This window comes from Haliotis asinina, chromosome 10 (assembly GCF_037392515.1).
Source record: "Haliotis asinina isolate JCU_RB_2024 chromosome 10, JCU_Hal_asi_v2, whole genome shotgun sequence".
Classification (NCBI taxonomy): Eukaryota; Metazoa; Mollusca; class Gastropoda; order Lepetellida; family Haliotidae; genus Haliotis; species Haliotis asinina.
In genome coordinates, this window is record NC_090289.1 from 49,416,490 (window position 1) to 49,441,644 (window position 25,155).

General features: G+C 40.1%; 2 protein-coding genes across 3 annotated transcripts; both read left to right on the forward strand.

The window, feature by feature from the left end:
- Positions 1-139: 139 nt before the first annotated feature.
- On the forward strand, positions 140-7,236 carry LOC137298240 (solute carrier family 49 member 4 homolog). 2 transcript variants are annotated; one of them, XM_067830413.1, is made up of 11 exons: positions 140-674; positions 1,550-1,640; positions 2,256-2,419; positions 3,053-3,116; positions 3,219-3,313; positions 3,622-3,751; positions 4,315-4,423; positions 4,568-4,635; positions 5,164-5,282; positions 5,584-5,766; positions 6,419-7,236. In XM_067830413.1, exons 1-11 carry the CDS (start codon positions 326-328, stop codon positions 6,577-6,579), a joined length of 1,533 nt encoding a protein of 510 aa, XP_067686514.1. In that variant the 5' UTR covers positions 140-325; the 3' UTR covers positions 6,580-7,236. The 2 variants fall into 2 exon arrangements, with proteins under 2 accessions (XP_067686514.1, XP_067686515.1); XM_067830414.1 differs by having other exon boundaries at positions 277-483.
- Positions 7,237-9,459: 2,223 nt separating this feature from the next.
- Positions 9,460-21,631, forward strand: LOC137298549 (solute carrier family 49 member 4 homolog). Its single transcript, XM_067830850.1, has 11 exons — positions 9,460-9,922; positions 11,933-12,023; positions 13,160-13,323; positions 14,483-14,546; positions 14,640-14,734; positions 15,134-15,263; positions 17,577-17,685; positions 18,288-18,355; positions 18,787-18,905; positions 20,794-20,976; positions 21,180-21,631. Exons 1-11 carry the CDS (start codon positions 9,532-9,534, stop codon positions 21,350-21,352), a joined length of 1,587 nt encoding a protein of 528 aa, XP_067686951.1. The 5' UTR covers positions 9,460-9,531; the 3' UTR covers positions 21,353-21,631.
- Positions 21,632-25,155: the final 3,524 nt, after the last annotated feature.

Below are 25,155 nucleotides of genomic sequence, written 5' to 3' on the forward strand. Positions count from 1 at the left end.
AGAAAAATGCTGCAATAAAAGTTTGAATCCATGGACCACTGAAAATCCGGAATGACATCTGGTGTTCAAGAATGTCCTGCCCTATGAGGCTATGAGGATGGACATCATACGTTTCAGAACCAGCTGTGCAAGAGATAGTGAGATTCAATACCAGGTATCAAAGCTCGGAAAGCATCCCAATGTGACAGTGAATTATCAGACGATAACGACTGAAACAAGATGCATGCGTGTACTGAATGACTTGTACAGTCAGCTGTGGATACAGAGTCCAGCCTCATGTCACGATGGAAACCGATGGTAATCACTACCACGTCTGAACAGCAACATGGAGGAGAAGCATGGTGTTGAAGATCATCTACCTAGTACAGGGAAAAACGGTGTAGGTAACGGATACACAACATCCAATGAGTTTCCGAATGAATCGGATGAACTCTCTCCCTTGTTGGACTCCAGGAGGCACATTAAGTCCTACAAGAGCCGGTGGTATGTTCTGATGGTGTTCTCCTATTCTGCTCTTCTTCACACCGTCATATGGAACACTTTCGGACCTATTGCTCAGTCAGCTAAGGCTGTGTTCGGGTGGTCGGATGCCAATGTTGGCATGATGACCAACTGGGCAAATATAGTGTATATGATATCAATGTTTCCAATGGCCTGGTTGATGGACGTTAAAGGTAGGGGTCTCTCCTTGATGTAAAACTTGACAAAACGTATGTGTATGCTCATATATTAGATCGATATGTCGTTATTACAATACGCAGTGAGCACGTCTTTATTAAAACTCAACTGCTAAACCTGAACCTACCAATACTATTCTGATAAAATATATATGAACAATATTGATATGTTTCATGTAGAGTTTCAGCATTACCAAAATTGGCGGAAGGAAACATGTGCATGGTATATGTTTAAAGACTGCGAGACAGGCTAGTCTGACATATACTTGCATGACTTGATTAGGTTGTCTCCGTGAATCAAAGTACTTAAGATAAGATAAGCTAGTGTTGCTGGACTCTAAAGCACGTAGAAGATTTGTCAGATGTTTTGTATTTATTACCTTGCTAGACAATCGACATTCTATCACGACTACGCGAAATACTCGCATTTGATTGGACAGTCAATTAAATTAGACAAAGTCTATTATGATTGAAAAGATTTGTCTGATTTTATGACCGCTTCAGTGCACCCGGACACAACAATGCCGCTCTACTTCCGCTTGACGACCAATATAGCTGACATCAACACAACAGAAGTGACGGAAATTTTATTAATAAAGCATTCCAGACTTTGTCTGGAAATTACACTATATGAGTTTTTATTCCACATTTATTGGAACATTCAAAATCAAATACAATGTATAGGCCAAGTCATAGACAATTTTTAACTTATCAAATCCTTGTAAAAATAAATCCCTTTTATAAAAAGTAACAACAGGAAAATGTTTCTCAAAATGTTGGTGTTTATATGTGAACTCACCCCTTCTCTTCTCATCAACTCTTTAACAAAGGTTTCTTTGAACATTAAGACATATTTACCTGTCTCTCTCTAGGACTACGGGTATCAATGCTGTTGTGCTCTGGGCTGATGGTGTTTTTGTCAGGCATACGATGCATCACTAGTGAGCCAGTACCGGCGACATGGTCAGTATCACAAAAATATACACTCAAATGTATCAAATAGCAAACAACTTTGTGCAGGTTGTGTGTAATATTACATAAGACCCTCTACATTTCTTTATATAATGGTCCCATGAAGGTCTGGAGTAGAATGGGCCTTCAGCAACCCATGCTTGCCATAAAACGCGACTATGCTTGTCGTAAGAGGCGCTGGCTTGGTCGACACATTTCATCGGTTATATGTAGTGGTACATAAGACCGACCAGCAGTCTGCCTATTTGTACGAGCCGTGAAGACCCGGGTTAGAACTGATCTTCAAGAACTCATGCTTGTGGTAAGAGGAGATCGGGCGGTCGCGCTCGCTGTCTTGTTTGTCACACGTCATCGTATCCCAGTTGAGTAGATTAATGTTCACACTGTTGATCACTGGCTTGTCTTGTCCAGATTCGATTATTTAGAGAAAGAGGCCAGCTAGCCTAATATTACTGATTGCGAACAGGTCACTTTTCATAAAATCGTATGCTTGATTAATGCTGCATCATATTCACCCTTCGTTATAACTAAGGCCATCACTCATTATATCTAATCACATTATCACATTATGCTGTAAAAAGTGATCTGTTTGTCATCTTTTCTCAGGCTGATGAACATCGCCGCTATTGTGAATGGCGTGGCTGGTACTCTGCCATTCGCCGGCCCCGCCCTCCTCTCAGCCACATGGTTTCCCCCCAAACAGAGGGCCACAGCGACAGCCGTGTCAACTATTTTCACCTACCTCGGCCTGTCTGTCAGCTTCATCATTGGTGAATAAAGCGTTTGTAAATAATCGGCATATCAGAAATTGTCTCAAATTATGTCCATCGAAACTTCTGTACAGTTCACCTCGAGATGGTCCAGATGGACAGAAACAGATTTGGGGAGATTCAATGCGCATAGATTAAATGCGCATGTTTTTCAAGAACTTGCGTGAAATGTTAGTAGTGGTGAGAACAACTTTAGTGGGGCTGTTGAAGACTTTGAACAAGACTGTTGCGTCCTCGGGAATTTATGTCATCAAATACTGATCGCACAATTACCCACTGGGTGATCATCGTTTCCATTCCACATTCGGTACACTGATTTCCGAAACAATAGTTCGCATTGAGCAGTTAGTCACGTAACGTAAGGGCCAGAGAATAACTAGCCTCGGATATCCACGGAAACAGATTTCATGATTTATAAGTAATTTCCTTGACTGCCAGTGACAGCGTGTGTATCGACATTCTTTACAACCTTTAGTTGTATTGTTTCATATTAGAATTACCGATCACTGTGTTTGAGATCTTTGCTTCAGTGGCAGAGAGACTAGTGATGCCATTTGAACGTGATCTTTAGGGTAACCGATCACTTCATAATGATCTATACAGCATTGTGATGCAAATACATTTTACTTGTAGGACCGCTCTTGGTTCCACAACCAGAAGAACAACCCTTGAACATGACGGTCATACTTTCCATAAAGTAAGGAACGTTTCACTGTTGCGACAAACAAAATATCCGTTTAAAAAACCTAGCCATTTTGTAACGAATTCACCTAACCACGGTGGCCGTTCCTTGTTGTAGCTCGTCAGATGAGATGAACTCCACTGCATTCAATCTGACGCCAGCCGCTAACATATCCGAGGTGAGAGGCGGCATCATGAGGCTCATGTACACAGGTGATCAACGTTTCCTCCATGCACCGAATTAAACCGTATAGTTAGACGATATTAAACCGCAAAAGGTATTTAGCTCTGTCTTGCTATATACACGTTCGTCGCCACATTGGATTTCCTGGGTCGCGTTTGTGAATCCATTTTGGTGACTTGAACAAAGATTGTTTTATTACGGAAACGTTGCTTCTCTTACGTTTAGTCTTACGTTAAACTAAAGGATTCTAAAATCATTATTTTTCAGTCTGTCATGTCATGTCTCTTATGACAATATTATCTCCCTTCTGTTATCTGCATCATTATGTACCATACAGAATGTGCAGCGTGTGTGCTGTTGCTACTGTTGGTGGTGGTGTACTTCCCCGCCAAGCCTCCGTCTCCTCCCAGTCTCACAGCTTCCATGGCGAGGACGAGTTATCTCAAAGGGCTAAAGGGACTATTCACGTAAGATGGTTGTAGTTGTCATCTATTTTAATAGTGATAGTGTGTTCCCGACAGATCTCCACACTGTCGGTAGCAGAACTTTGGTTAACCTTTGTGCTGATGGTTCAGCTGGCACCGATTTTATCTTTTTAATGTTTACAGCGCATTTATACATATGCAATCGACTGAACATAATACATATTAATACATTCCAACAACAGCTAAAACGACAAAAGAAGACCCTACAAAAATGCTACTGGTTTAGCTTTTGTCGAATGTCTTTTCCTTGTTCAAATTACCATCATTCTGGATGATTCGATGTAGCAGTTGCAAATCCTACAAATATAATGCAAAGATTAACATACCTTGCGTGTGTAGGATTTGCCCTGAAGGCCGTTTGGTGCAATATATAATTTATACAAACAATATCTGCCAATCTGGGCATCGAACCGACAAAATACTTCTAGCACGCCGTTCATAACGTAATGTCTTTCTTTGAGATCGATGAACTGATGACCGACCATTTGATGCTCAGAGAAGTATTTGACTTGAACCATTTAAGTTTAATGTGTTTCATTGTGCAGGCAAAAACGCTTCCTGATAATCCTGGTGGCCTATAGTGTCCCGACGGGTGTATTTGGTGTGTTCGGAGCTTTTCTGGATCTGGTGTTGAACGGTGTTGGAATATCACAGGTAATGATGGCGGATCGATAATATAGCCACCGAAAAATGTATTTTCAAAACACCTTACCGGGGATTTATATTTCCTGGCATATTGAAATGGCATAAGCTTGTTCAGCATGAATCGGCTCTTTTGGTATTTCCTCTTTCTTTTAGTATCAAGCTGGTTGGATGGGTTTTTATGCCACAGTTGGTGGCTGCATAGCGGCACTGTTGATGTCCAGGTATGTATGTCAGTATACTGTTTAAGACAGAATGTACAACAAAGTTCGATAATTCAGCCAACGCCCATCGTGGTGTATTTTTGACACACTGAGAGTCGATGCAATAGCTTAGTTAACAAAGCACCCGTTAGTCACACCGAAGGCTTAGGTTCGCTTCCTCGAATGGAACAGGGGTGGTGGGGTAGCCTAGTGGTTAAAGCGTTCGCTCGTCACGCCAAAGACCCGGGTTCGATTCCCCACATGGGTACAATGTGTGAAGCCCATTTTCTTGTGTCCCCCGCCGTGATATTGCTGGAATATTGCTAAAAGCGGCGTAAAACCAAACTCACTCACTCACTCACTGACTCACTCGAATGGAACAAATAATGTATGACGCCAATTTCAGATGTTCCCCCGCCGTAATTGTACTGGAATATTGCTAAAAGAGACCTAAAATCCTTCACTTACTCAATCGCTTGGCAGGTTTGATCTGGTGTGTAATCAGCCAGTTGATAATAATTTGTTTAATGCTGTGTTCTTTACTTCTAGGATTGCTGATCTGTTTCAACGTCACATGAAGTTGATGTTGTTGGTCCTATTTGTCTTCGCAACAACAGCCACGCTCTGGTTTGTGCTGACCCGTTTGTCTTTCATCTCCTTCAGTATAGGTGAGTCAGGACATGTTGTATGTAAGCATTCGAACAGGTCGAGATGCCACACGTGTACCACAATGGTAAAGATGCATACAACATATTGAATCGGTTTCAGTGTGCGACAAACCTCTCCATCGTCTCTTACATCAGCGTGGGGGCATTTCCTATTAGTTAAAACTTTCGCTTGTCACATTCCTTGTTCCATTCCCCACATAGGTACAGTGTGTATAGCCCACTTTTTACTGGCGTCACTCGCGATGATATTGCTGGAATATTGCTAACCGCGACGTACAACCACTCACCCATTCTCTTCCAGTGTCGTTGTACTTGTCTTTCATCATGATGGGGATCTTCATCAATAGCTCGGTTCCCCTGTTCTACGAGATGGGATGTGAAGCGTCTTATCCCATCTCCGAGGGGACGACAACTGGTGTTCTTACCCTCGCCAACAACCTGACTGGGGTCTTGTTCCTCTCTGTCCTGCAAATACCGAATATAGGTAAACCGCCATGTTTACTTCTCACGTAAGCTCACGAATGGTATTGGTGTTGGATCAACATTAGTCATTGAAAATGTGTCAGGCATTGTGTCGAATACATGTGGCAGCAATAAGTAAAGCGGATAGTAGAAATGTTTTACCTGTATTGAAACGTTCACAGTTTATAATCGGGTTCAGACAAACAGACCATTAACTACATTTATGCCGATGTGTATTGGAGTTTTCAGATTTGACATAACAGCATGCCAGGTTAACGTTTATGATGGGGAGACAAATTTTGATCGGTACTAAAATACATGATTTTACGTCTGTAGGAATAATTTAATCAATAATAGCATGCAATAAAACGATTTTAGAAAATTTGAAGTATGATGTAGACGTATATGACTGCGATTAAGGAGAATTACACTAAAATATCCTGATATCTGAAAGAAAAGTACAAATGTCAGGCACTCATCAAAGCAAAATACTGTTCCCCATCATTAACACATACTTGCATATACATGTGTCATATGTTCACCTTAAGTATAAACGTCACATTGGATGCATTCTGCACATGGGCACCTTTTAAGTTCATCTTAATGGTCATAATGTAACTATGAATGTCACTCTGACATCAACCACGAACATATTAAGTCCTCTTGTTTTGCAGGTGTTGATTGGATGAACTGGGCCATGCTGGGTTCCGCAGCAATTGCCGCTCCCCTGCTTCTACTCTTCAAAGAAAACTATGCCCGAACTGACATTGACACACACAAGGTCGTCGTTCCTGAATCTGAACAGGGTGCGTCGCATGGATCAATCCAAACTTGAAAGTCAACCGATATTGTGTTTCTGAAAACATTTTTGACAGGCCGAAGATTAGTGAATTGGTTACTTTACCAGTGGACATTGATGCTAGTATAACTGTACTGTACTGAGTTTAGTTTGTTATTCTTTAAAGGGCCTTTACGGTTATGTGGCATCGGACTGTTTGACATGACGTCATACACTTGTGACGTCACCTGTCCTGGTTTCAGGTCAAGCTACCTAACTGAGAATCCGATTATGGTAGGTCGAAATCAACATGTTACTCTCTGATGGCATTACCGAAATCGAAGCAACAAAACCCTTTCCTCATAAGAAATCTCTGCTAAAAGCAGAGTTGATGGTACACCTGTGACTGTTTGTTTCATCAGTATTACAGCTGTACGATGTTGTTTGTAAACAAAGCAAGACAATCCAGCGGTTATCACTATGCAATACGATGACAACATGTTTTGAGAACAACATGTTTTGTTTTTAGAAGATTACGGTTGCTTAAAATGATGCAACCATGAGTCAGTTGCCGATGTGCGTTGTTTCAGGATCGTACGTGTGCATCCCTGTCTTGGATGTGCTGGTATCCCAAATGTGTAATATGCACATTATTGCCTGTATTTTAGCAATGATAGATTTTCAGCACGTACATAAAACTTCTCGTGGTGACCACGTGAGTTTTTCTGACCTTTACTCACCTTTACTCACCTTTACTCATAAACAACGACAAAATGATTGGAATCCATATCGATTTTGTGATGATAATTGCTCATTAAAAAACAACAAAACAAACAGGCAAACAAAAAAAACCCCAAACAACAACAACAACAAAAGACACAACAGATTTTCATACAAGACCATGTCTGTACAAGTATGGCTCCGAATGTTTAATGCTGAATTCACATGTGAATGTGGAGATGTGTCATTTTCCGTGTCTTACACGATTCCGGGCCAATATTGAGTGTAACTTCCACGTAGCAGTCAACACTCTCCTCCTCACACCCTTTGTCAGCCTCTTAACCCTCTGAATGGGCAGTCTACGCCATTCCTCGTGTAAAGCAGCTTCCAACTGGGCCAGGTTCTGTACGGAATGATCCCTTTGACGCACACGACGACCAATAACGTCAGCAGATATGTTTCAAGGGTTAAGACCGCTGTCCAGTCAATCGTGAAGTGTGTTAGGGGTGCTTAACTAAGTTCGTTGTGTACATTTATCAACATGATGCAATTAACACAATTAATAAAGATATAGTTATGACATTATGGCAGTGTCGTAAAAGTATCTTGAGTTGCTATTTAAATGTCATCACACTGATTGCCTCAGAAGTTCTATGTCATTGCAGTATGAAAGTTGTTCTTGGTGAACCTCTTCTGACAATTACTTAAGTACTCAAAGGTAAACAGCAGGATAGCAGGAACCGAACACACCGTTAGTCCAAAGACATGAATTGGGAGTGAATTTAGTGAGTCTAGACTTATGCCGCTTTAGCAACATTCCAGCAATACAATGGCGGGGGACACCAGACATATGGGCTTCACACATTGTACCCATGTGGGAAAAGAACCCGGGTCTTTGGTGTACCTTGCATTAACCAAAAGGCCATCTAACCGCCTCATTTCGATTTAACGTCACAGAATATGTCAGTTGTATTGTCACGAGAGCTAGTTGTAAATTTAATTGTAGGTATACTTAGAGTTATGCTTATACTGTTTTGATGGATTGTACAGTACCTATATTATCACAGAATATAATTAATGTTAGAATTTGAAACAGTTACTACAACCATCAAAATGGACGATATCACAATGGACTGAACGCTTCAATCATTAATGCAAGCATCTCGCCTGGAGGCTTTGAGACACTTTTGCTTTGAGACAATGAAATATTTGTCATCTGACGCCAATGTCGACAAGGTCACCAAACACAAGATGCTTGCAATACTTGATATGGTTATCAGTCAACGGCTATGATGCACAAGTTGGAAAATATCTGAAATTGTGTTTCGGAGAACTAATGTGTGTCGTCCTTCAAGTGTAGAAACTTTGTTCATGACGGAATCTATGCTGTGTTGTTAATCAATTTTGGTCTTTACACACAATCTCATGAGTAATAATTAATAAATACTTGGATACTAAACTGATGGCTAAGAAAAAAGAGGTAACCATATTCGTCGTTATTTTGTTTGGTCGCGTATTGATGTGTGAAATGAAACAAATCGCTGTGATAACTCTGGGTGTTTCAGTTTAGTTGTACCATTAACAGGACAAACTAAATATTTTGACACCATTAAAGCAAATATTCACTCAACATTTTTCTGTTGATACACACCAAAGAGACTTCACGTAATGGTGATATTATGAATATTTAAATGCACGCACATTAATAGTAACGCATGGAATCAAGGTGTGGCGTTATTGATCGACTACCTGTACCCTGTTTCAATAAGGTTTTGGTAATTGTTTTCCAGCCAACAGGGCGGTGAGACTTTTGCAGAATTTCTGTCCTAAAATACAAAGGTATTTTAAGGATCTATCAGGTCTGTGAGAAAGGATGGAGACAGCACAGCACAGATTAATGAAAAAATAAATTTGTCGTCATTTGCACGCGTGCTTCTCGAACACCTGGCTGTCCCTTTCTCCACACACCTCGGTCGTAACAAACAGTGAAGTGTGTCAATATTGTAATGATAGTTTGTTAAACAACATTTTGTATTGCTTGGACAAAAAATCTGCTCAAACCTCACGGAATTGGAATGATGTTTTGATTATGATCAGTGTCTGTGGTGCATCACTGTTGCTGAAGGCTGACCGCGATTTAACGGCGTCATCATTCAAAGTTGAACCACTTGCTGGCGACCTTGATACAGATATCGTGCCTGGCTACTGATAACGTTAGAGATACTTTCATGTGTATGGGCACTGTGAAGACCTCGGTCAGTCTACTGTTGAGTCAAGCCTGATGACAGGATGGAGGAAGCCACCACAACAGACCTAGTTCAGGAAAACAAAATGGATGGGGAGCATGTTGATGGGCATCTACCTTCGTTAGTTAACTCTGACAAAGAAAAGAAGGTACCCAATGAAGTCTCCATGGCATCCGGGGCATTAGATGAAAATTCCCCACTGCTGGACTCATCAAGGAACACTACGTGTTACAAACGCCGGTGGTATGTTTTGGTGGTGTTCGCCTATGCTGCACTACTTCAGACTGCCGTGTGGAACACTTTCGGACCTATTGCTCAGTCAGCTAAGGCTGTGTTTGGATGGTCAGATGCTAATATAGGCATGCTGAACAACTGGGGGAATATTGTGTACGTTGTATTCATGTTTCCAATCGCTTGGTTGATGGATGTCAAAGGTAAGGATTTGTTCTCGATGAATCTTTAACAAAAATACAGCTATGGTTCAATGACTATTCACAAACTGCCTTATGTAAGCATAAGATGTTTGGCAGAATAATCCATTGTAAACAAGTGTTTGCAATCGTATTGTGTCCTGTAGATGACGTTTGTTAGTTATATTAACATAAAAAACAATATCAATGGACGTGTATGGAACAGGACAGGAGTAATTCAGCATATTATGGCATGTTGTCTTAACTCTTAAACATATGTTTGTTAGTTTCACACTGAATTCCTGCGGTTTCCAGATGAAGATATTGTTTCGATTTGGAATTCATAGTTTAACAATATACATGAACTGCATTTAGGACAGGAACTACTGAGTTCAGGTGTCACTCTGAACTGTATCTGTAGGATTTGATTAGGATGGCTTGCGACCGAAAGTCACACGGATAAGATAAGCTGATATTCAAGGGAAGTAAATCTATGGGTATACAACCTATTTCTTACAACGAGTGCGATGTCAGTGCCTTGATAATAACACTACCCTGAAGCAAACACTTGTCTTTCCATAGATTTTCACTGTGAATGTACAGAAAAGTGTCTCTCTTTAACCATACCAACTTCAAAATGCCATATATAAATTTTATAATTGCATCTAACAATCGATGCGCGCATTAATTACGGTTTACGCTTTGTTAGTTAAGAACAGTTAGCGATACTTTTGGGGTTAAGCTCCATCTGGATTTGGAAAAACAATCTAAATCCCCAACTCTCACTCAGCCACCGTGGCGCCCTACATGAATCTTGTACAACTGGTAGTCCAAATAAAGAACTTCCCGCACTCCTCTGTAAGTGTCACTTGGTAGGCCATATATGCCGAAAACACACAATTTCCTTTCAAAAAGTAGCCAAACATGTGTTATGTTTTGTATGAGGTTTTTTAAAACTGCAAATATAAACCCAAACTGTCAGCGTTTCTGACCACTTTCTGAAAATGGAAGACACGTTGCATGAATTGTATAACACGATGACTTTGTGATGGTGAGCAGGTGCTTTGATATATCGGTCTCGAAAATACGTATATTCTCACATACACATCCACACAATTTACAAAAAATAACTTGCACGCGAGATCACCCCAAGCACTATTGTTTGCAACAGTTGCGATGTTGCTAAGGTTTTACAAGCAGTTTCTGTTATCATCGATGTCTTCCTTTCATGCATCCTTAAATATCAATACATACTCCTCATACAAAGTTTTATTTACTCAACACAAATATTTAGTCTCATTACATTTTCATTTATTGAAATTGCAAATCATGTAAATATGCAATGGAAAGGTGACACAAAATGCAAAATGTGCTGCATTGATCGAACAAAAGGTTGTTATTAAAGTTCGAGTACGTATTAGTAATAGGCGTCTCAATACCGGCCTTCTCGAAACGTGATTTTGTAAACACTATCCATTATGGCGGAAAACGCTCTTCGGCGTTCGTGTAAGTGTATTTTCGAAAACATCCCAGCTGATTCTGGGTTCATCGGCGACGTAAAAGCACTAAATTGAACAATGGGGCAGTGGTCAGTAGCACCTATTACCGCCCTGAGAACGAATGCAAGCTTCGGCACGTCATTGCATTGACCAAATGCAAGCTTCGGCACGTCATTGCATTGACCAAATGAGCATTTAAAGTTGGTGTTGTGAAATGTTCTGCCATTCACTCTGAAAGTTCAGGTTCGTCCAAAAGTCATGAAGCCTTTTAAACATGACTTCCAATAATGTCCCAAGCATATTCAGTGGGATTAAGAACAGTTGACCTTGCAGATAAATCAATTTGACGTCCATTTCTTTGAATATTTACCTATCAGTAGCATGCAGGAAAACAATCGCTATCGAGATTGATAAACATGCTACGCTGAAAATAATTGTTGCTTATGACTATTTTTTGGATAGGACTACATAATGGTCAGCTACAAATGTCAGCTATCTTAGTTTTAAGGCGTATTTCGCCACTCTCTCACTCCAGGACTACGGGTATCGATGCTGTTGTGCTCTGTGCTGCTGGTGTTAACTACCGCCATAAGATGCATCACCAGTGACCCAGTGCCAGCCACATGGTCAGTACCGCTTTAGTGAATGAAGAATCCGTAACACTTGTGTCACCCTAGCAAATATGATTTATGATTAAAAACTGAAACAAAATCCATTGTGGATGTTAAATGTAACGACTACCTGATGCATTCTGACACAAATTCTAGAGAGCAGCATATTTGGAAATACAGTGTATTTTTCATGTGTGACAATCATAGGTGACGGGACAGTGTTTATAACATGTTTAGTTGAACAGGTTCAATGCATATTTATGGTTATAGCATATGTATGTGTGTGAATATAACATGGTATAGATGACAACATAATGTATGGCGTCTTAGATGATATATAATATCTAGTCTTAAGTTTGCTATTGATATTCTGTGGTATTTAACACCGATTTAATGTGCATTTCTTTGTAATTGAGATAGTACACATTTTTGTTACAAATTTTGAAAGTTTAATTTCGTGTGGTGAGCAACATGTTAATATGTTATATTTACAGAATATACTTAAATCTGTTAAATTAAGACTTAAAAATGTGCAGGCATATATAAGATAGCTACAGACGTGGTTTGATTGTTATTTGTGGATAGTATCCTCATATTTGGGTTTTGGACGAATAGGAATTTCAGGGTTTTTTTCTTTTATCATTCATGCGGAAACAATTTAAGAACCTGTCATGAACTCAACTTAGACATGTGGCATTATGCAAGTATTTGTATTGTTAGTTTGTCACAACTAAAGCCAAAGTAAATGTATTTTATCTAAAAACGTAATCCGAGATACTTTATTTTTCTGGATAGCATCATGGAGTAACTTGGGGAATATTTCTGGGTGGTAAATACTGTTGAAATTGGTAGAAAACCTTTGAACCAACCACAAAGACGAAGACAACAACAAGCACAAGAAGCGAGACTGTGGTGTATTATCATCATGATAACAAAAATAACGAAAAAAGTAAAGATGCTTACACGAATAAACAGAATCTTTCTTATGTCTACAACAAACAGTGCCTGTTAACATAATCATAGTTTGAACATTTACATCTGTTTGGTTGTGAGACAGGACCCAGAAAACAAATATTTCAAACAAAATCGTGTATATACTTCCTAAAGGTTGTGAGATATGTCTTGTGATAGTACGATAGTTCTGGTCCCAGGTTGATGAACACGGCAGCATTAGTAGCTGGCGTTGCTGGTACGGTACCTAATGCCGGCCCCGCCCTTTTCTCAGCCACGTGGTTTCCCCCCAACCAGAGGGCCACTGCAACAGCCGTGTCAACTATCTCTAGCTACATTGGATTATCAGTGGGCTTTATCATTGGTGAGTAGAAATCCTCAGTTGTTTCAAACATTCCTTGAAATCGCGACATAAATCTGAATGAAATTATGCCCCGGTATTGTACCCTAAAGACATCGAGGGTAATTAGAAAACTCTTTTTTCTCAATCATTGATTCCTCATTGGCTTCGCAAATACGAGATAATTAAAATAAAGTTGGAACAGTATAGTGAAGGCAACTGATCGAAATGAAAATGGAAGGGTAAGATGTTACTTGACAAATAACGAACTCTCTACATGCATAAGGTGTAAAAAAGGAAAGAGTGAGTGAGTGAGTTTAATTTTACGTCGTACTCAGCAATATTCAAGCTATATGGTGGCGGTCTGTAAATAATTGAGTCTGCACCTGACAATCCAGTGATCAACAGCACTAGCATCGAAAGGAAAGATGACAGGAGTTATTGAGTTGGGTTTTACGCCATTTGTTTTTGGAATATTTCAGCTGTTTCACTGCGGTGGACACAAAATATGACTTGTGCAGTCAAAATGTAAACGCTTGCTGTGATAACGAGTTGTGTTTCCACTATTGGTAAAACATGTATGCGAGAAGTTGAGATAGACGTGTTGCTTTAGTCTGACTCCTCCAGACACCGTCTATCAAGAATACTCTGAGTGAACTAACGTGGACCCATGCATAAACATTTGAATCTGTCTTCAAATTACACACTGGGACAGACTTAAAAGAGAGGCTACCTCAAGCCAACAGATCTTCACGTTGTGACGACACGTTATTCAATATTTGATCACAACACCGAAATCGACATCAAAATCACGGCTCTATCGCTGAATCTCCTCCAGACCAATATAATACTTTGTGAAGAGAACATATAGAGCTTGACTAAGAAGTGCAAAGAGACGGTATTGTGTAAACAAAGTTTCCTTTCTTAACCATCGTGACCAGCTAGTCTCAGGTTCGAATTCGCAATACCTTCTGTAATGTGTTATCCAGGAGGTACACGTCTGCCACCTACGGGCGCCTGTATTCCAAACGTCTGAATTGAACGTCATTGTTTGATCAGTAGTGCTCAAAACTGTCAACTGTCCAAAACGAGAGCAAAAATCAACCTTGGTTTTGTCGCTGTTACTTACCCAACTAATTCAAAGTTGTGTCATACACATTTCCCTAATTATCTGTGTTTACAGGCCCGCTAGTGGTACCACAGCCGAATGAACCATCACTGAACATGACGGACATACGACAATTAAAGTAAGAACCGGAACACATTCGCTCAGCTTCCCCTTATCTTATGCGTTTCGACATGAACCACCTATATCATTATCTGTTCGTTCCTTGTTGCAGTTCGTCAAGTCTCATTAACTCTACTGGGTTCAATCTGACGCCAGCGGCTAACATATCCGAGGTTAGAAGCGGCATCATGAGACTCATGTATATAGGTGATCAACGTTTCCTCCATGCACTGAATCAAACTGTTGTTAAATATTTTAAAGATAGGATGCAATTTTAATCTGTAAATATGCCTTTTCACACGTCTCTTCACCAACTTGTTTGGTTGGCCCAGCCGGTTGAAGTGTTCTCCTATCACGTCACCCTGTTCAGTTTCCATATGGATGTATTTTGTGGAGCCTAGTACAGATTTTCTCATATATTGCATAGATGTTGCATTATGCAATGTATCCCTTATCATGCTATTTGGACTCACAGTTATACGCTTATGACAATTACATTCTATAACACATATCCGAGTGTTCTTTTAATGCTCTTCATGTGGATGATATCTCGGTAAAAGCACGACTAAATTGTTGCTACTAAATACGTAACTGTGATGGATACAGAATGTGCAGCGTGTGTGCTGCTGCTGCTGTTGGTGGTGGTATACTTCCCCGCCAAGCCTCCGTCTCCCCCAAGTCTCACAGCTTCCATAGAAAGGACAAGCTACCTGCGAGGGATCAAAGGACTGTTCACGTAAGAATAATCTAACCCCCGCAATACGGCTACGGATTTTCATTGTGAACTGAGCAATTACTCACTGTATCTTTTCCATGGCCATGAATCACTTTTTTGTGGATATTAAGTCTTGTTAGGGAGAAGGCGACCCAAAGTGGTGCATTTGTGCCTAGTCTGAAATATGTTTTTTCCTTATCATGACTCATCCTAATTGCTTATCGCCCCTTTCTTCCGAGGAACAGTGGAAACTAAGGCTGTGTATTCGCAAATTAATTGTACTGCAACATTCTGATATGCACTGGAATATATTGGAAGCCTAAGTGTTTGACAGTGAGTGACATCGATTTTTTATGCAGAACCAATTTAATTTTCTACATACTAAAACTAAACTTAATGGTTGTTACTACAGAAATTTCAAATTTAAATTTGTCTTTGAGGGGCTGTATTTTCTTTTTCATAAGATGTTGTATATGTTAAGTATGTTGTTTTGTTTTTACAATATTAAACTTCGTCGAGAATTAAGGTCTGTGCAGATTCTAACTTAAGCTATAGGGATAATCGCCTATAGGTACTGCTATAGTAACCTTGGCAGTTTTGGTGAAAGATTTTTATCCGAAGCAGGCGAACTATCCTTCTCTGAGAGTACACCGATTTTAGAACCTAAAGTGCTGGTACAGAGACGCCTTCAACGCAGACGGACAACCTCATGTGAAACTCGAAAGCTCCCAGTTTCACGCATTACTAACTGACTTACTAGAAGAGGACACTCAGCTAGAGTCCTCAGCTGTTAGAAGATCTGCGAGAGTGAATTCCTTCATCAAACAGACTTTGAGCTGTTCTCTTAGTAGGCGTTGTTCTTCCTAGCACCTGCCATGGCCGGTAGGATATATGTGATTCATGCAATTGACTATAACCCAACAAGATTTTAAGATCATCCTGTAGTTCATCTAGGACCACTGTCAAGAACCAGCTCCCAGGGGAGCCTGATACAGGTAGTTCCTCATCCCTTCACTATCATCCATACTTGCTGATGATACACAGGACTTATCATTATGACCGATCAGAGCTTTGAAGATGTAACTGAAGAGAAGAAGGAAAGTCAGGAAGCTGCCCATCCCTATATCACCCTTTTCGTCTCCAGAAGTATCTAGAAAACAATGATCTCATTTGGCCGAGAGCAGCGATTCTGAGAACCTGTTAGGCAGCAGGGCTAGATACGCCAAGGACCTCCAATCCGCAATAAGTCTCAGACGTAGCGTCCACTCTATCCCTACATGGGAACGGCTCCATTTGGAGTGAGTGATCTGTACTGTAACATTATTTGGGGGAACAGTGGACAAAGCTTTACACTATACATCGAGGAAAAGGGGAGATAAGCAATAAGTATGAGTCAAGTATTAAATACTCTTTTTATCTAAATGTAGCGGCCACAAAATTTCCGAGTCCCGTGCTGGGATCCGAACGACGGACCTTCTGATCCGAAGTCGGACGCCTTGTCCACATGACCAAAGAGGTTAACCCCGTCAGCAAGCTGACAAGGTAAGGATGTCATCTGTGGGATGACTCCACGCCCTGCTACATACTCCCCCGTCAACAGAAGGCACGTCCCGGGCCGCATAGTTGGGTACTGAGGCTTATTTTGTTCAAATATGATATGAACGTGCTCAGCCCCACGTTGGGCGCCAATGTAGCGGCCACAAAATTTCCGAGTCCCGTGCTGGGATCCGAACGACGGACCTTCCGATCCGAAGTCGGACGCCTTGTCCACATGACCAAAGAGGTTAACCCCGTCAGCAAGCTGACAAGGTAAGGATGTCATCTGTGGGATGACTCCACGCCCTGCTACATACTCCCCCGTCAACAGAAGGCACGTTCCGGGCCGCATAGTTGGGTACTGAGGCTTATTTTGTTCAAATATGATATGAACGTGCTCAGCCCCACGTTGGGCGCCAATGTAGCGGCCACAAAATTTCCGAGTCCCGTGCTGGGATCCGAACGACGGACCTTCCGATCCGAAGTCGGACGCCTTGTCCACATGACCAAAGAGGTTAACCCCGTCAGCAAGCTGACAAGGTAAGGATGTCATCTGTGGGATGACTCCACGCCCTGCTACATAAAAAAAGGTACATTTTAAAACTTGTCAACGATCGAGGAGACCTAGGGGTTCACACACACATACATACACAGGCACACACGCGCAAACACGGCCGCGAAAAGAGCGAGAGAGCTCACACCAAAACAACAGACACAAACATGATGATCAACGTATGATGGTCTTCAGATCAGCGCGACTGTCTTGTGTCATTTTGTTTTTGTGTGTGTCTGATGCAGGCATAGACGCTTCTGGGTGATAATGACGGCCTTTAGTGTACCAACGGGAGTTTACCTCGCGTTTGGAGCTGTATTGGATGTCGTCCTGAACGCTGTCGGTATATCACAGGTAATAACACTTTCTAATTTAGGTTGTTCTTTGGTATTTCAAAAGATCTTAACATGGCATCCCTCGATATAAATTGAACGTCTATGGAATATACGATGAATTGGAAGCGAGCAAACAATCTCGATCTGTTGTTTGAAACTGCACGTTGTCATCGCCAGACTTGTTGAAATGTGGATGGACAGTATACTAATTCCTCTTCGTATTTACATCAATATATCACAAAATCATGAATCCTTCGGCAGATCTTCAAACAGGACTCAATATTGCAGAAACTACTTTCAGCAGTTGGAACATGGTTAATAATGCGTAATTCTATATATATAAACTCATGAAGGTCCGGGGGAGAATAGGCCTTCGGCAACCCATGCTTGCCATGAAAGGCGACTATGCTTGTCGTAAGAGGCGAGTATCGGATCGGGTGGTCAGACTCGCTCACTTGGTTGACACATGTCATCGGTTCGCAATTGCGCAGATCGATGCTCATGTTTTTGGTCACTGGATTGTGTGGTCCAGACTCGATTATTTCCTGAAACATTACTTAACTTGATAAGGACAACAACTCTTCAAGATGAACTGGAAAAATTTCTACTATTGTCTTGCAGTACCATGCTGGTTGGATGGGTTTTTATGGCATGATAGGTGGTGGTGTAGCAGCATTACTGATGTCAAGGTAAGGCCAATTCTGTCAGAAAGACCTTTTATGATTTAAGCTTTAATTAACACCTGACCCATGAAGATCTGAATTAGAAGTGGTCATCAACAGCCCATACTAGTTGAAAGGGACGACTGACGTAATCGCAGGGTCAGACTCGCTGACTTGGCCGGCTCTTTTACCCTAACTGCGTAGGTCGATGTTCATGCTGTTGTTCTCTGGAGTGCTTGGAAAAGACACGATTTGTGGTCTTCAGCAACCGATGCTTGTCGTAAGGGCGACTGACAGATTGTTTGAACAAGGCACGATTATTTAACGACGGCCGCCATACGTCTGGAATATTGCTTACTGCGGCGTTAAAGAACGAACAAATTCCACACTTGACTCATTGGTCGTTAACATTCAAACATTCCAACTGTCAAGACTATCGATTATTTTCTTTATTTCAGGATCTCTGACCTGTTTCTACGCCACATAAAGATGATGCTCTTGCTGCTGTTCGTCTTAGCAACAGGCGCCACTGCCTGGTTTGTCTTACTTTGCCTGTCCTACATCCCCTTCAATTTGGGTGAGGAAATCTGTGAATATTGTATGTAAATAGGCAAAATATGGGTGTATATACTAAAGTGTGTAACAGACACCTCGCTGTCGTAATCATGGCATTCGTTATACCAATGAACATTTTTGTCCTATTTACCGAAAATGTTCCTGAAACGCTTTGTGAAATGGCAGACCATTCTCCTTAAAGATTCTGTGCCTCATTTTCATGTTGACCTAAGTAAGTGAGTGAGTTAATATTTAACGTCATATCGGCAATATTTCAGTCATACTGTGATGAGAACATTTAGCATTGAAATGGAATATCTGTATATCACAAAAACCTGTCGACGAAGGACAGTAAAACAACAAGAATATGACAGTTCGATTTAAAACTAATATTACCATATGGACAATACAAAATGAAACCAGGCTATAGATAGGCAACAACAAAAAGTAGATCACCAGTCTAGGGACCATGGGACTTACAGTACCTTTGCTACCTACATGGACCCTAGTTGGATTTACACCACCCCTTAAGCTGCTGGCGATTGTAAAAAATGCTAACCACAATTAAAATAGAAGAATACTACGTCTAAAACTCTTGGTAAGTTTAAATTTACTTCAAACGTTATGAGACTTACGTACCCTCTCAGGAGGACAATAAGTTTACAGTGCATCAATTATTTAGGTCATTTAACAAATCCATTTTTTTGAAAACGGAATAATTAAATGATAACTGACATTTTTGAAAAGATCCTTCATAGTTCGTGATTTAATTTTAATATTCAACACAGTCAAGCAAGACATGCTTTCATCACAAGGGATGGAGAACGTAGGAGCCGCACCTTTCAATAAGTATTCATGAGTATATCTTGTGTGACAAATACGGCATCGCCGCATGATGACCTCCTCAAATCTGGACTGACAACCCAAGTAGGTATAACCAACACAATGTTTTATTGCATGTAATTTATTCACACCTATTTGGGTGTCCCACTCCTTTTGCATCAGATCACGGATATAGGATCTAGTGAGTGCTGTATAATCTGAGTATGGAATAAGAAGTGGTTTCTGTCTAGGCAGCAAGATCGGCCATTCTATTCCCAGAAATGCCTTTTGATGGCTGGGTAACCATCAAAATACGACGTTGTATTGGCTAGTAACAAGATCATTATAGAATTTAATCATTTCTATTAAAAGTGGATGTTTACACGTTACATTTTTAATGACCTGACGGCAAGAAAGAGAGTCTGAATAGATTATATATCATGTTTAGGGTGTCTTTCAATATGCTTAAGAGCAGTTAATATGGCATTTGCCTCTGTTGTAAAAATCGAGCTGCTATCCGATAGTCTAGAATATATTGTTCTGGGTCCATTGACAGTGGCACAAGCTACTGTGCCACCATCCTTAGGCAACTGTAGATAAGTCTTCGTAAATATTATATCTACTTTGTAGTTGATTATATTCTTTATATTGTAAATCATTAGTTTCTGATTTTTCAAATGTAGTCAATGTTGGGTCAACTCGTGGTCTAACCATTTGTCAAGGAGCAGAAGAAAGAAGGTATCTTTTCCAGGTCAAAGCCAACAGCAGCGATAAATGGCTTAATTCTGAGACCAGGAGTCGGAATAAGAGAAGATGATTGAAGACACAGTTATATACAGGGTTAGATGCGTTAGAGTGTAGTTTTGTAACACATTGCAAAACTAGTTTTCATGTTGACGCGAACATCAAGTCCATTCTCCTCTACGTCTGTCACTGCACCTGCATCTTGATGTGGGTTGTCTCTGTCTCGCTCGTCAAATCCACATATACATTCACCCTTTGCTAACATTCATATTGATAATCAAGTAGAAATAGACCATGACCTACGACCTAAGTAAAGCTTGGTTGAATTGACTCTCTTCTGTCAGTGTCGATGTACCTGTCCTCCATCTTGATGGGAGTCTTCATCAATGCTTCCGTACCGTTATTCTTCGAGCTGGGATGTGAAGCGTCTTATCCAATTGCCGAAGGAGTGACGGTTGGTGTCCTCACCCTGGCTAACAACCTGACTGGTGTCATCTTCCTTTCTGTGCTGCAGATCCCCCAAATAGGTAAACTTCGGACACAAGCAATGACATGCTCAAATTATACAATTATAATTATACAATTACTTTCAACGTTAATGATGATTGAGATATATTGTTGAGATATATTTTGATTGTCCCAATCATTGCAAAGTAAGAAAGTTCCCAAAAGTTGAAGATGGCTCTAGAATAAGAACCAAATAGTTATTTTTATTGTTGACCATTTGCAGGTGTTCAGTGGATGAACTGGGCCATGTTGGGCTCCGTAGCAGTTACCGTTCCTCTTCTTCTGTTGTTCACAGAGAATTATACTAGGACTGATATCGACACACAAGACATTATTGTTCCAGAGCCTGATGTGGATGGTGCTGTGTCGATCAATACTGACATTAAAGCTAGTTGACAAGAAACCTCAAACATTCTAATAGTGTAATCAACTACTCCTTTTAACTTGCAAGTGAAAATGACAAGTCTTGTTAGACTTTAAACGGTAAATCATTATTATTCAGATACATTTTTAGTGAAGTGTGGCTACAAGACGGTGTAGGAAACAGTGTTCTCTCAAAGGGTGTAATCTCAAGAAATCTGTGTAAATTTCCTCTTTCTTTAGCAGCCAAGAAAAGGCACATGTTCGTACAGATGTCCGCCCTAAATAAACATTTATAATGCTTTTTTGGGAAAAGCTGTTATCCATGCATAAATGCAATTATTATAACATTGTTAGCCATCATTCCAAGTTCTCTGTATACTTCAAATATCTGTTCTAAGATATATGTATCATGGCCAGCAACAAACACATATCAAACTCGCAGCTGACTGGTGACTCTGTGGTACTAGTGTGATTTGAACTGTGTATCTCATTGATGTGGAAAGGTTTTGTTGCATCCGCCACTGGGATTTACAAACAGGTTGTTATGAAGAAAAGCTATAACACCCTCAATCACACATGTGCTGTCGATCCAGTGACAGAATCACGAGCAAAATATAATCTATGTAATACGTAGGAGATAAAGTTTTAAGACAGGTAAATTTCATTTAAATCCGAAGTTTTGCTTCTCGCTCTTCTGTCATAAACATGAAAACATGTACACCAAGAATAACGACCAGATGGTACTTGTTGATGACTACTTACGTCTTTCACGTTTTTATGAGAGTACGTTGTAATTTTCTTATTGTTGTTGTTTGTTTCAAACGATTTTTTGCTATGTTCTGGTCCAATGGAAATACGCTTTGTGAACCTATTAATAAATGTATAGGCTTGTAGTTGGTTCAAGCAGTATATGAAAAATACACATGTACTATCCGACCTGTTGCATTTATAGAAAGACCGGGAATAATCACATTTACCTGAGGAGATACACCAGCTGTGAGAAAATTAAAACAACCCATCTGTGGCGAAATATTTGAATAAAGCACTAAATTAGTCTAAATAACATCTCTAGTTCAATGCACGGTGCTGCACCACGTTTATCCGGACACTTCTGTATTTAATGAAAAACGTTCGGATAGTGAAACGTACGGACTACTGAAACAAACACTGCCTCAGTAGAGTTACTTCCCCTCGACATACTGAGACAAGAACATACGAACATACACATGTATCAAATGACTTCAGTACAGTTTGTAGACATAACATTTTGAATATTAACATAACAATCAATCAATGCATACAATGTCGAGATAGATTATTCATAGTATTACACATACCGATCGAAACTCAGACACTTGCGTTGAAAGAAATGTCCAAAAACAGTCTGCTTGGTGAGTGGCTTGAAAGACGCACGCATGCTGACCATTGTATCCAAGTTTCTGTCATCCCCAACACACTCGGAATAATTTATCATAGAGGAGAAACTGATGAAGTTCTGTCATCTTCGTCAATGACAGCGTCAGATGGAGTGGGGATAATGTCAACATGTCGGTGCTATAGATGTAAGATTACATCACATTCGTTCACGTGATATTCATGGCACATGTACATGCTATCCCACTCTTTCAACAAATATCTTCACTGGAAGGGAACGTGATCACAGAGAGTGTGGAGTCTTTGTGGTTTTGCGACGGAAACATTGCCAAATGCAACAGCCTGTGATTTTAGCATCAAGAGGAGAAGGGTAAGGTAAGATAAATGACCTATATACCTACAGAATCAAACTTACGAGAGAGTTAAAATCACATATAGTTACATTAGGTTTCCATCAGTAACAAGTCAATAAATATTCTTCAGAAAGCTACTGATAATCGGTATATTGTGACAAATTACACCATGAAGTGTAACAATAATACAAAGTGTGCCGATTTGTGTTGATCACTGTTCATAATAAAGCATGTGCTATTTTATCAGCTAAAAAAGCGTACATATCAATTTCCATGAATTGGTCTAATGTCACAGAAACTTTGCGATTACGAAATTGATGTAACGGATAGTTGTGTAGTATATATGAAGCACTCGGTGTTCAGGGTCAAACTGGTATTCTTGCAGACCTCAGTGCCGATATACCAAAAGGATTTAATGCATAAATCAAAGTTTGATTTAATATCAATCAAACTGTCATGAGACCCCTTGATGTCGGTTAAGTCCTTTTTTCTGGTCCAGAAACATTTTCAGTCACTTGTCTTAGTTTGTTTGCTTTGGGGGACACGCTGACTGTAAGGCAATGGCTGAAAATGGCGCATGTTCCAGTATCAATAGAGGTGTACCTATGTACTAGCAAACGACTTTATTTTCTAATACAGCAAATACCATTCCAACATGCAATGCCTTGGTATAAATTCAGTTTGGTTCGGTCAACATTTGAGATAATTTGAAATGTCTCCCCTTTTCGCCGTTCTTCTGTAAAGTTGGAACTATTTTCTCATATATGAATCCTGATTGAGGTTTACTGGCCTTGAAATGTAAAATTATTAATTGCCACACCATTCGGTGATGTAAACATTATATTTGAAAGCAACCATTAATTATTAATGATTTTGGTGCCTGCTACTTTTGCATTTATTTCGTTTATTTTCACAGATGCCCTAATAGACATTGGTTTCAAATACATTGGTTACAAACACCACAATTCATGTAACTATAAATGAGTAGGGCATATTGATGTTTACGTGTACGTCTATGCCATAGGTGTTGCTGATATTCTTTGGGGTTTTTTAAGAATAGTTTTTGCTATTTATAAATACTGGTATTTTACTTCCATCATAATCATTACTTGTTTCTGTGCAGCGTTGGAATCCATTACCATGTTCTGCTAGTAATACATGGACATTTAATTGAAAAATCCAATGTCATCAACAACGAGATTTTTTAAAAGTTCCTTATAACTGAATAACGACAAAAAGCTAAATTTGTAATTCAGTGTGTCGACCAATATTTGAAATGGCGAATGTCTTATTTTCGTATGCATCAGATTCATCTTAAAATACATAGGTGTAGATTCCGTTTGGTTCAACCAGTGTTCGAAATACTTTAAAATGTTTACACTCCTTTCTGTCGTCTACAAGATATCTCGTATGTGAAACCTGATGCAGGTGGACTGACCTTGTGATCGACCTTGCGACTGACCTTGTGTCACCATTATTCGATCGTTATCATATCAGTTCATCGATATCAGTTTTCCCTTCACGCAAATGCTTTTATAGTCTTTAACCATTTCTTCATTGGATTTGGGGTTTAAACATCTGTCATGTAAATTAGTGCTCTCAGGGATCTCAAACGCATTTGCAATTTGTTTATCATCGCATGTGTTTAACATATGAACGAGGTAAAGCAGGCTGAAATGAGCTGTTAAATCCCACCTTTACAAGATGGCGATATATCCTTGTTAGCTGCGTCATTTATTTGATGTGTGTCTACAGTCACTTTGTGACCAGCATGTAACAATACCCGCTTAAGTTGTGGTTATCTAATTAACATGCATTTCAAATGGCCCAGTTGAAACAGACAAACACATGCATGCTTAAACGTTCACGACTTCGAAAAGCACGTACAATACATGTCCACATGTCCACCGTCCACAGCTTGATTAGTTTTATGAAAGCCGCTCTTCAACCATCAAATCAAGTAAACCTGCTTGCAAAAGAGATCGATGCGCATCAGTAATACACCTCCGTTGTTGGGTGATTACAAGGTGTTGACCATACATATATAGGCCGTTGTTAATGGCTTCATCGTGTAAAGGTGAATCATTCCCTGGGCACTTACAGATCTAT